This window comes from Nelusetta ayraudi, unplaced genomic scaffold (assembly GCF_046127955.1).
Source record: "Nelusetta ayraudi isolate G7.1 ecotype Tasmania unplaced genomic scaffold, CSIRO-AGI_Nayr_v1 ptg000135l, whole genome shotgun sequence".
Classification (NCBI taxonomy): domain Eukaryota; kingdom Metazoa; phylum Chordata; class Actinopteri; order Tetraodontiformes; family Monacanthidae; genus Nelusetta; species Nelusetta ayraudi.
The window spans coordinates 11,194,612-11,207,500 of record NW_027466185.1 but is presented as its reverse complement, the minus strand read 5'-3'; the positions used below and the strand labels follow the sequence as shown (position 1 = coordinate 11,207,500).

Below are 12,889 nucleotides of genomic sequence, written 5' to 3'. Positions count from 1 at the left end.
ATATCGTCTCCAACCTTTGACCAAATATGGACCAAACGCCACCTTTTTGAATCTGTGCTACGGAAAAAAAAAAACAGCATCTCTGAAGACATGAGGGGTGTGTGTGTGTGTGATGCTGGACCATTAGATCAGGTCCCAGTGGAACGTCTCCAAGGCAGTCAGAGGTGGTTGCAGACTGAGTGGCTGCTACATATGTCTTTCAATAATCAGGAACAAGTGCTCATTCAGACAAACAAGCTTGCTGTTTAGTGCACGTGTTGCTGAAACCTCTGCTGAAAAGCTCCAAAGCCACACTTCAGTTCAGCGCTCGAGCAGAAGTTGGTAAATCTGAGCATCATTCCACATTCCAACCCGGCTCACGGCTTTCCCTTCTTGCACCTCGGCACGTGCGCGTCCCTCTCACCGTGTGTGCTCGGAGCAGAGTGGAGCGGAATTCTCCCGCTTCATCCCCCCGGGGCTTGACCCTTGACCCCCCTCTCTGCTGTACAGCGATGTATTATATCAACAGGCCTAATAATACTAAGATGATAATCCCGCTGACATTTTTATGCAAATTAAATTCCAGAGCTGAACTTGACGTTGGTATCCAGATCAGTCCGGATCAGGTCACAGCCGAGGCCTTTTCCCGGACGCTAAATGTTACCTGCTAAACGTGCGTCATTTTTTTTTTTTATCCGTTTGGAAAAGGTTGTCATGATCTTTACACGGGAAATTCCTGTTTAAATGTCATCCAGCCTTGTGGGCCACTTGATTGGCATAGAATGACCTTTAACCTTCAGCAGGTATCAGTGCTTTGTTTGGAAAACATGCTGATGAAAATTCACATTCAGAGACTTCAACTTGTTGCCATGTTTTCATTGACGCGGCTCTTCTCCAACCCGAGTTTTTGCATCTCTGCCTCTGTAGTTCACAGGACTCAGCGTGACCAACGGGGTCGACCAGCTGGTGGCGCTGCACTCGTCATCCCAGGACGACATCCTGCTGTGCCTGCAGCGAGGGGAGCTGTGCCCCAACCAGGACCGAGTGGGCGAGCTGGTGGGATCCATGGTGGACCACTTCACACGGTTAGTCCTCAGCTTAAAAAAAAAAACTAAAACGGCGGGCTCCTCATCGTCATTTGCACCTTTATTGTGCATTCTGGACTCCAGTTGAAAAGCCTTGTGTGATCATTTAGAAAAATCTTCAGATTTCTAAATCTTTTTAATGCTGCGTTCAGACTGCCAGCCGGAATCCGAATTTTAGCCCATCCAGATTGAAACCGGATGGCTGTTTTGTAGTTTGAACAGTCACAAATCACAAGACATCCGATTTTTGCAAAACGGATTGAAACCGCCCTCGGAAGGTTTTTTGGACAGATGGACAGATGCGTCTCAGTGTGAACAGCTCCAAACACACCGATGGGTTTTGATCGTCCGTGATGTCACTCGACGTGACGCCAGAGCCAATGTGCCAGACCAGAGAGCGCCACCAGAGAGCGCCATTCCAGGTGCGGAGCTGTAACGTAATGGAGCAGACAGAAAAAGTAGAAAGAGCCAGATCCCATTTGGACACTGGCTAAAAACAGTGTGGACAGTCAGACCTAAAAATTGGATTTGAGAAGGAATCTGACTTGAATCAGATTCGCCTGCAGTCTGAACGCAACCAAAATAACACAGCATTCAGAAACTCTGGGTTTTAAATTCCTGCTCTGTGGTTTCTTGGACCTTCCACACATTTGAATGGAGACAAATTCAAGCGGTCAGGAAGCAGGCTTAGGGATTGTGTCACTTGGGACATCACAAAGGACCTATATGCAGGAATGTGCGTTTTAACACACGTTTTGTGAAAAGCGGAGCCAGCAAACAAAGGCTATACTCTGCTCATCTCCAGCGAGCGAGTTCACCGACAGGTTGGAGCCACAGATTGTTGTTGAATTTTGCATAAAATGGGACCTTTAAATTATTCCTGCTTGTCACCCGAGAGAACCAGCGGCAGTGACAAGTCAGTGGGGCGTCAGAGACGAGTACATTTGAATGCCTGCCGGTCACGAGACAGTCGAGTCCCTGCAGCAGCTGATTTCATTTGTTCTAAAATAAATAAATAAAAGGGATTATTTCAGTTTTTCATGAATGTGAGGCAGCGACAGCTGCAAAGTCTCCCGGGTCTCGGTGTCACGTGTGTGAGAAAAGCGCAGCACCGGGCCTCATTGTTGCTCGAGGCCAGTTCATTAATGCCGCATAACAATTACACCAATCACGCGCAGCGGCATTTATCACTGTCGTAGTTGTCGGTGCTCTGAATAAGCGCCACGAAATGAATCAGTCTCGCTGACATTTATCGCATCCATCAGGCGGCAAACCGTTTCTCTGACGCCGTTTTTTTTTTCTTTTTCAATATCTGAATCACATTCACCCACAATGCCGCTCCTCATGTGAACGGCTCGACATGCGTGGCGCCGCTGTTTCTGGTGGCCGATGGCAGACGCGTGTGGAAGTGTGGGAGTGTTTTTTTTTTGTTGAGCGCGGCCTGGCGGGACGGCACCCAGTTGTCCGTAATTGGCCTCCCGAAGTATCAGTCCTTCAAATCCCGCCAGCAGCGCCGAGTGACGCAAGCTAGAGGAAAGAAAAGCGAGAAAAGAAAAGGAAAAAAAAACACAGTTTGGAGATTGTCTCCTGGAAGAAATTCACTGCTCTTGTGCCAATAATCCACCAAAATCTTCTGTGTCTTTATAGCTCAGCTCATTATTATTTTTTTTGCAGTTAAAGTACACCAGCAACCCCCTCCTCCTGCCCCCCCCCTCGCTTCCAGCCGCTAATTAAGATATGAAAACACACATTTACACGACAACAAAACTCAACCATCTGCGTGTGTTTAATTATTTGGATGGGTTTCAGCTCAGGGCCACGCACCGAGCCGAGACTCCCAAGAGTCCATATTAAATTCAAGGCAGCAAAAAGGAAACACGCGCCGTAGTCCCCCGAGCGCGTGGACTACGCTCTGTGAAAGTGATTGTCATGCATTAGTTGTGAGGAGCCTAACTGGCCCCAAATGCTGCTGTTTAACCCTTTCAAAACAAAGTCTGACCCTAAATCCATTTCTGCAACACATAAACAATTCAGAAAATGGAAATGTGAAGATTTTGTGGACAATCAGGGCAAAAGGTCAACGAAATTAAGACACCAATTCTCCCCCAAAAATATTTTTATTTATTAATTAATTTTTTCGTGAGAATATTCTTCCAACGTGTTTCTCTGAATGAAGCTCAAAATCATTTTTCGTCTTTTTAAGCCAAACTTGATTACAAAATGTTGCTTGTAGACACTTTAAGATTTAGATTAGATTTCTGGCCTCCTGTAGAGATGAAACCTCAGCCGCTCGTGCCAGACTGCTGTTTATTCGGCTCGGCAGACGGAAGCCGCACCAGAGTGTGTGTGTGTGTGTGTGTGTGTGTGTGTGTGTGTGTGTGTGTGTGTGTGTGTGTGTGTGTGTGTGTGTGTTCCTACTTTGATGAGTTTCTCGGCGTGTATGTTCAGCGAGCTGATCCCGCAGATCCCTGGTGAGGCTTTTGTGGGGTTTACGAGCGCTAGACTTTTGGTCTGGGTTTGTCTATATTTCTTTTGGAGGTGGGGGATGTGGGTGGTGGAGGTGTGGGGGGAGGCAGGGAGGCGGGGTGACTGCTGCTGCTGCTGCTGCTGCTGCTCTGCGTGTCAGGCTCCCCCCCTTTGAGCAGCTGACTCGGGGTCCGCGGCACAGGGAGGGTCGGCCCCCACCAGGAATCAGTTTCAGCCCCTCCGCCCCGTCATTGTGCCACCATCTGTGGTGAATGGGAAGGGGTCGCGACCCCGACCGGATTATTCACCAAAAGGCCCGTGAGGCAAAGTCAGGGGGTTAGCGGTGGAAGTGTGTGAGCATGTGACAGGAGGAATGAAGGGGGGGCAACTGTGCACAGGCACGCACGCCGGTCTTGTGCCTCCCTCGGCCCAGGAAGCGGCTCCCCGGACGATGAGAGTCACGCGCGTCACTCTCTGGTTGACGAAGTTTTGTGCCGGCGGTCACGGGAGGAGACGGTCAATGGAGCCGATTGTCGCTGCCGCTGTTTACTGTCTTTTGGTCTCGACTCTCTACGCCAGCAAGAGTGTGAGTGTTTACAGTTGAAAGAGTGCACGGCGGCGGCGACGGCGGCGGTGGCTCGTGCAAAAGTGGGTCAGCAGAGGCACAAGGCAGAATTTGACTTCAAAGCTGCGGCTGCTGCTGCTGCTGCAGTGGCGAGGACGGCAGCGAGGATGGCTTGTCTGACTTGTTGTCGTGTCACATCCGTCTCCTGCTCCCCAGATGGAGGAGCATCTCCTCCTCCTCTCTCCTCCTCCTTTCTCCTCCTCGTCTCACTCCTGCTTTCCCTTCCTGTCACCTGGGTCTGGGCTGTCAGCACAAATGAGGGAGAAGGCTGTGTGTGTGTGTGTGTGTGTTTGTGTGTGTGTGTGTGTGTGTCGCTATGTTTACTGAAAGAGAAGCCGTGTGTGTGTGTGTGTGTGTGTGTGTGTGTGTGTGTGTGTGTGTGTGTGTGTGTGTGTGTGTGTGTTGACTGAAGGGTGTGTGTGTGTGTGTGGACTCGTGGACCATCTGCTGGGACAGCTGGGCCAGTTTCAGAGAGGCTAAATGCAGGATTTAGGGTACGATCAGCCCCCCCACCCTCCTTTAAGGTCTTAAAGATTGTGGAGGATTCTTTGCTTAAAAGGCAATTTGGGTTGCAATTGATCCTGCGACGATGGCAGCGGAGCGACTCTTCTTCTTAAAAGAAGAATCCAGTTTCTGTGCACAAAGTGACAGTTCCACAGAGACGTTTGCATGTTTGTTTGTTTGACGCAAGATAAAAGTCAGTCACCAGTGAATTTGTGTTGACAGAAGTTGCGAAGAGGCGGAATGAAGCGTTCTCTAAAGTGCGCAGCAGAATCGCTAACGTGTCTGAATACTGGAAAAAGAAGCTGCCACCAACAGAGATGTAAGAACATCACTCACTGGCCGATGGTGGCCGGACTTCCTGGTTCCCTCCACTCTGCTTCACAGCAGCTGACTAACTTTATTTTTTGATGTCATTTTATTTATTTGTCTTTTTTAATCCAACAAGACGTATTATCTGAACTGTCTATGTCCACACCAACAAAATGACACTTATACCCTGAGATTTCCCATGAGTGGTTTGCTGCTGCCGTGGTCAATGCTGTTGTAGGCTGTCGGTTCAATTCCGATGCCTGATAGTTGAATCAGTCTGGTTTTGCAGACTAAGAGCTTGACCTTCATGAACACCACTGTGGGTGATTGTTTGCCTCCAGCAACGACGGACTTGCAGCCTCCCCGCCGCTCATCCTCATCACGCGGTGACACGAGAGGGGAAAAACAACTCAATAAAAGATCCGTCTATACCACCAGCTGAGTCCAAAGAAAAAGAAATTAGCATTTTCTATTTATCCTCCTCGATATTTGACTCCTTCCACTCTCCGTCATCTGATTTTGATTTGCTTTCATTTCCTCCTCTTCCTCCTCCTCCTCCCCCTCCTCGGGGCCTTTCTCTCCTTCTCCGTTCACTTTCTCAGCCGCTGCTCTGCATCAGCATTTCCAGTTATGAATATGGAAAGGCCCGGGACAGTGTTGCATTAATGGCAAATCTTCTGGGTCACCCCTCCCATCCCAGAGTCGGTAGGAAAATACAGGAGGAGAGGAAGAAGGAGGAGAAGGACAAAAACAAACGTGATTTCATTAACCTCAAAGCCTATGTGAGTGGTGGTCTTGTGATTAGGCTGTTGATGAGTGGCGACGCTCATAATGGGAACTTTTTCCCGGAGTCACTTCTTGACTTTCCTGAGTGACCTGGTTGGACGGCTGGCAGCTTGTTAGCGTCTGGAGGGGGCGAATCCACAACCCCCCACCCCCCCCACCTCTCTCAGAGTTCTAAATTCGATTTTTAGGTCGTGAAAGGCGTCATCATCCGCCGCCTGAAATAGAGCCCTGTGTCCCTCCCACCGCACCGCTGCCCCCCCGCCTCCTTCCCACTGTGACTGTCCTCGATGTCTCCTCCTCGCCCTCCATCCAAACAAACAGCCCAGACGGAAACAGCCACCGCTTTCATTTACGCCCCTTGATTTTCACACGGTAGTCGCACGGGATCGAGCGGCCCGGTAACCGTGGCAACAAATTATTTTTTTTTTTTTGAGCTCAGGTGGACGACTCGCGCGACGCGCATCGGCGCTGACCCATTTCCTGGCCGGTCCCCCGTCGTGCCGCCGGGGTCACGTGGTTCACGAGATTCTCCAGCCTGGGATGAAGCTGTCGAACGTCGCCTCTCTGGAAAGCATGTGACTGGTTGACGTTAGCGCGTGAGCCAATTATCCCCCCCCCCACATGAACCTCCTCGTGGAGGAAACAACACGCAGCACATGAGCTGCAAGCGTTAGTCACAGTTATTTTGTGCTTGGACAAACAATGCACAATTGTCTCACACAGACATGAGTTGCACTGTCAGCTTTCAACCCCAAGGAATGAAACTCTCCCCACCTGCCTCTCCATCGACAGGTATTTGCGACAGAAATGCAGGAGTTGAACCCGAGTCGAGCCTTGTGGAGATCCTGGTTTATATTATTTGCATCCTGTCTGTCAGTGTCGTGCCGGGAGACGCGCACAACACGCTTGTCAGCCGTCGACGTTTCCGTCTTCATCGCGGCACCACCACTGGATGCTACCTTTGTTTTTTGAAGGATGTCAAAGTTCTCAAAACTCAACGACTCTGCCACCTTGTCACTGCTCGACGTTTGCATTCTGTGTGAACCCCCCCCCATCAATTGTGTATTTTGTGCAAAGTGCAAACAGCTTTTTGAATTGACAAAAGGTGCCACGGTTCTGTTTTCACAACCAAAACTTTTCCAGATAAAAAAGATTGAAGTCAGATTTGTAGCAGTCGGGTTTGTTCTTGTTCCACCCGGTCACTGTATGTCGTGTGTAGCAAATGGAAGGTGTGATGGGGGGCGAAACTGATCTGAAAAAGAGCGAAAGGCTGGTTAAAAACATGTGATTCTTTACTTTGCTTAAACCTGTGTTCTCTCCGAGGCAAGAACAGGCTATCTTTCAATTTGTTTAGGCCACTTTGCAGAATGTCATAAACTGGAGCTTAGGCGGCTGGCTCGAAGGTTTTTGTTCCCCTTTGAAAGCAGATGTTTTGTTTTAAAAAAGAAAGCACGAATTCCGGATCTGAAAGTGCACGAGAGCGTATGAGGAGGCCTTGTGAGGCGAAGGGAGATGTGTGTCTCTGCGTGTTTGTAGTTCAGCAGTTATTTTTGAGTGACCCTCTGATTGGTTTCCAGCAAGAGGCCCGAATCATTTCGGACAGAATCACCATCACGCAGGGGAAGTGGGTTATGAAGCCTTCTGCCTCCTCCATTCGTATTAGAAGTCGTCCTTCCGGTGGAATTCTAGCCTTCGGTGAAGTACAACAGCTGTGCAGCAAGACCATGTGACCTTCGTGACGGACCGCATTAGTGTTGCATCCAGCACATCCAGGTTCCTCCCATTGTACAATAAGAAAGCCAAGTTATTTTTGGTGCAATAAGCTTGCAATTTGCACATTTGGAGCTGGAGTGCCACGTCTTATTTTGAGGTTTTAAACCAGTTGCGCTGACCTGGCCGGGATTCCTGCAGCGAGCGGCCCTGCAGTGGCCCTGCAGTCAAACCTCTTCTGCAGCCATTGCTCCCGACTAACAGTCCCACTAACGAGACACTCAGCATCTTCACGGCAGGTCGCGAATGAGTCACTTTTTAAAAATCGAGCTTCAGCAGTGAGAGGAAAAAAAATCTCTATCAGGAGGTGGACTAGTATTTGCACTGACGTACTTTACAGCGTGACTCATTTTTTTTTTCATCTTTTCCCAGAAGGCCCCCTGATGGGTCTTGGGAGGCAGGGTGCAGCTGGGCGAGATGGTCCCACTGTGTCCAGTGACGATGGCGGTAATTATTGGAAGGCGATGATCAACAGTGTGACGCCAAAGCGCTAGAGACCCTGCGGGGGTTTGTCTCACCGGCCGCGGCCCGACCCACCTAACCCACTCCCCTCCCCCCCGCCCACCCACCCTTCCTGCTTCCTGCATATGCGATCGTTGCCAGGCTGCAGGGTGGAAGTGCTAATTAAGACTGCTGAAGGGAAATTGTAGCCTTGTCTCTACAAGAAGAGTGTCACACTTGTCAAGATCAGGGTGGGTGTCGGGGCAGGGCCACGGGGTGGGGTGTCTTTTATATATAGTTACATACAGTCAGCCAAAATGATGTATACACACAACAGGAAAAGAAAAGCTTTCATAAATATTCAATAAAGTAAAGTACTTCTGTACATACAGGTACCGCTTTCGAAGGTTGATCAAATGACACTAACACTGTCTACTGCTGTATGATGTTTTCCCATCAGATGGCATTACCCTCATGCATGTAGCATCAACAAGTGTTGCGGTAACAAACGTTACCCAAGCAGTAATTCCCTGTACACATAAATGTCTGGAAGCCAGTGGCCACCACTTTGAGCACCTCTTGTAATTGTAGAGGCCCAAGGTAGCTTGTTTTAATCTGGGGATCTCAGAATAAATTTGCTATTGAAATATTAATGCTAAGTTTTTCTTTTCCTTTTCCTGATGTGTGTATATATTATTTTGGCTGACTCTGTATATATATGTATTTTTCGAGGGAGAAAGATAAACTGCAGTTTGTCTGTCTGATCCTGTCCAGTCAGGTTTCATGACATTAGCCACATGGCTAGTAGCCACATGGCTAGTAGCTGCTGGGCTACGTGGCCACAGTGTTTTAACGAAACTCCCACCAAAGTCGGTCGTTGGGGTAAAAGCGAATAAATGTTACCCGCTGAGAAAATCCCCTGGTATAATAATAAAAGCTGTCTAGCACCGTGTTAAAACTGTCATCGCAGCGTTAAAACTAAATCTCTTTAGCGCTCGGTGGTCATGACACAACCCAGACATAAATGTGTATTGACGCTTTAGATAAATGGGGAGGGGAGGGGAGGAGAGGGTTGATGCGACACCGCTGCTCTGTTGGACGCAGTCAGATTGAACATTTGGCAGCGGTAAAATTTTACTCCACGCTGGTGCGGCTGCTGCAGTCAAATCACAGATGTGAATTTATGTATTTGTTTGTGATGAGAACCGTCACAGCCTTTAGACGCTTCCGTTTATCAGTCAGCTGTGTCTGAGCAGTTGCAGGACGGCCTGATTCCAGGGCTGTGCGCCTTCCCTCGACACGCCGGGCCTCAAGGATCAATCTCCCGGAAATATCAAAAGCATGTTGGGGAGTGCAGAGGAGGGGGGGCGGGGGGGGTCAGTGGGTTTCTGTGTCGCCATCCCAGTCGGCAAGGACAGCTGGTGTCGCTGGGCGGAGGGTCGGAGAGAGAGAGGAGGAGCGGGACTTTGGAGGGAGGAAATCAAGGCCACACCTGTTTGAGTGACTGATGTGGGCCACTGACCTCATTCGGAAACATGCAGCCAGTTCGAGTTGATTCAGTGCAGAGCCGAAGACGGGAGGCTGCTGCTGCTGCTGCTGCTGCTGCTGCTGCTGCTGCTGCTTCCGCCGCCGATTGGCTCAGATCTCGTTTTAATGTTTTGGTTTCCGCTTTGCTAAAAAATATCTTATCTGTTGTGTCGCCTGCGCCGTCATGTGAACTGGAGAAAGTTTCCCACTTATTTCCTCTTCCACTCCGCCACCCGGCCCTCCTGTGTGCTGTCCTACTTCAAGCTTCCAGCCATTGTTCCGTTTTCCCGCCTCTGCAGCTCCTCCGTCCGTCCTGCCCTCGTTTTGTTTACAGCCTCAGCAGTGTTTCCTCCCCTTCCCTCAGGTCCTCGTGCCCCCAGTCCCCCAGAAGTCGCTTCTCGCTTGTGTGTTCTTTCACTTTTCATCAACATGTCTTGATGAAACATATCAGGAAAAAAAAGTGAAAAACATTTTAACCCCTTTTTTTTCCGGGTGTCAAGTTCGACATCTGTAACATGTCTTTTGAGCACGCTCAGTTCTCGCACGGTTTTCTGTCATATATCACAGTTGAACAGAAGGAGTTTTACTTTGTGAAAAAAAAATAGTTCTTCAAAGCTGCTGTGCCCATTTTCGCTGTTTCTTGTTTCTCACCTGCCTCCAAACTTTCCCTCAAGCAGATTGCCAGACTGTTGCGTAACATCCCCCAAGTGATGTAATCTGCATAAATTAAACTCACCTTAAAGTGGGACTTTATCTGCTGTGATTCCCAGCCACGACAGGCTGCTCTTGCCAAAACACACACAGTTGCCAAGCTGTTTTTTCTGGGTCTTTTTTCCCTGCGCCAGCGCTGCTCATCAGTCACAATATCAGTGCACAAAGGTGACCGCAAGCCCGGCACGACAGGAGTTCAGGCTTCATTCAAGGAAAGAGGAATTTTCTTTTCAAGGACACAAACTCGTGATCCCCCCCTGAGCGTGCAGGACGTTTGGGAGCTGGAAATGCTGCAAAGCCTCGTCATGTGACCTCGCTGCTGCTGCTGTGGTGGCGGTGAAAGGAGTCATGTGCCCGCTCGGCTTGTGTCTGGCAGAGCGACGAGTTCCCCCGAGGATCCGGGAGGAAGCGGCGACGTCGCCGTGCATCGTCTCCGGCTGACTGCCCGCTGCCCCACTTCCCCGTCCAGGCTGTCAGCAGCCAGATCCGCTGTGACGCATCCGAGCACCTGCTGTCTGGACGTGCACAACATCAGTCAAAAGCACCCGGGTGAAAAAAAGCAACCTCCCTTACCCCCTCCCACCTCACGCATGAGTCATCAAGGATGAAATTTGATAGAACGCCAGTCTTTCACCCTAATATGGTGAAAGTAACAGATTTATTCTACAAGAATATCAAGTGTCTCCATTGTTCAAATTTGATGAACTGTATATCCAGACCTTTATTGAGAGGGTTGAGGCTTTGACCGCTTCCAGGTTAATGTTTGTTTTTTGTTTTTTTAACCTACAGCCAGCGGGATTGTCCTTATGGTTTGATATTTGGACTATGCCTCAAATCTTAAAGAAATAGTGGTTCTGAAATTTGTTCCCTCGTACCTGACGGATGTTTTTCAATCAAGTTGAAAGTTGGCCTCATGATAATGTTGTGTGTTGTTGCTCAGGCATTGTCTCCAGTGACATTAATCCAGGTACACTGAATTTGCAGCGGTTGGGATTGTCACAGGTGGTTAACAGATTCAAGATCCACAAACTTTATTTGAAGACGTCGCTGTTTCATCTACACTCTAGAAATAGGGGGACAGAAATAGGGATCCAATAGCATTCCAATTTGTTTAATTTAGTTAGTTTAGTTCGCTCTAAAAATTTAAATGAGAGGCGGCATATTTATTGTTTCGGTATTGAGTTGGCAGTATTTTTAAATGGTGGTTAAATATAAAAGAATTTCTTCTTTAAGTTTCACAGTTTGAGAGCATTTCACGTTTCAAACTGTGCTGAAGTTGAAGTTGTGACATTTCAACATGTGCTATCGGTGGTATTTCTGTTTGATTCTGACTATTAATATATGGGACCTGAGAAAAAAAATCACTTCAGCTGTGTTCTTGTGATCCTGAAAGATTTTAGATGTACAAGCACTAATGAACAAACAAACCAAAAACATATCATCTTTTGTCTTCCAGGATCCGGAAAGCCAAACTCCCGGTCAAAGTGTGCAGCTCGGCCGTGCAGCTCCACATGCGCGGCAAACTGAAGAGCGTGACGGTGGAGAGCAGAGTGGACCAGAGCAGGGCCGACTTCAAAAAGAACCGGGACGGTTACATCCTGCTCGTCCCTGCAAACTAACACGTGCGTCGCTCAGTCAGACTAACTGCTGGATGTGGGACGTCGGGGAGACGAAGGAGAACAGTGTTTGTGTTGACGCGCCAGAACCTGAAAGTGTCTTTTTTGAAAGTGTGTTTGTTTTGGTTTTGAACAGAGTTGTTGTCAGTTTATTCAAATCTGCAGCTTGAAGATGTGCATTTCTGTAGGTTTTTATACTGATGTAGAGTCATTTTGTATGCACTTTCTGTATATTATTAAGCATATTAACAACAACCTGCACCAAACAATGCCACTATATTTTTCTTGGTTTTTCTTTTCTTTTTTTCTTTTTTTGATGTCCTGTGCTTTTGCCTCAAATATTCCATACTTAGGCACATTTATTTCCCATTAGAAATAATTTAAAAAGAGGAAGACAAACAGAAGTCAATAAATTATTCAAGATTTACTCTAACCGGTTCTGCGCCTGTTAATTTCTCCCCGCTGCTTTGCGTCACACCAGCAGACGGCGGGCGGTCGGGATCCTTTTAATGAACCAGACGGGGTTGGGGGGGAAGGGGGACAATGGGCGAGATGGGAGGATGCGGCTGGAGTTACGTCACTCTCATGAACGTTTCCGGGGAAAAATACCCTTGATTCCGCCGGCCGCATCAGTTCAGAAATCCTGACTCAGTGACGGAAGAGCTGCTTCCTGTTGCTGCGGCGTCCGCGGGATCAGATCATCAGATAATCACACACGCTGATGCATAAGCACTCAGATGTGCAGAGTTTTGCAGGGTTAAATGTTGCGTTTATGTAAAAAAAAGCATCAGCACCAGCGTCACTCACCCGTCCCTCGGCCCCACTGACCTGTCGCTGACTTCCTGTCCTCGCTCTGACTCGGCTCTTACACTCCCTGCTGTCAGTCCCCCACATCTCACTGCTTCTAATACCCTGCCAGTGTGTGTGTGTGTGTGTGTGTGTGTGTGTGTGTGTGTGTGTGTGTGTGTGTGTGTGTGTGTGTGTGTGTGTGTACGCGCGTGCCGTAATGCCATTCCAAAAGTTGTTGTAGTGGTTTGTAGAGTTTTCCCCGAACATTTGTGAATAGCGCT

The 12,889-nt window shown here is 48.6% G+C and overlaps 1 protein-coding gene across 1 annotated transcript in view; it reads left to right on the top strand.

The window, feature by feature from the left end:
* myo1g (myosin IG) overlaps positions 1–12,252 on the top strand; it is a 36,425-nt gene extending 24,173 nt beyond the window's left edge. Inside the window, exons 21-22 of the mRNA XM_076011779.1 lie at positions 907–1,064; positions 11,660–12,252. Of these exons, the coding sequence (XP_075867894.1) occupies positions 907–1,064; positions 11,660–11,822 (321 nt within the window). The 3' untranslated portion in view covers positions 11,823–12,252. The remainder of the gene's footprint in view (positions 1–906; positions 1,065–11,659) is intronic.
* Positions 12,253–12,889: the final 637 nt, after the last annotated feature.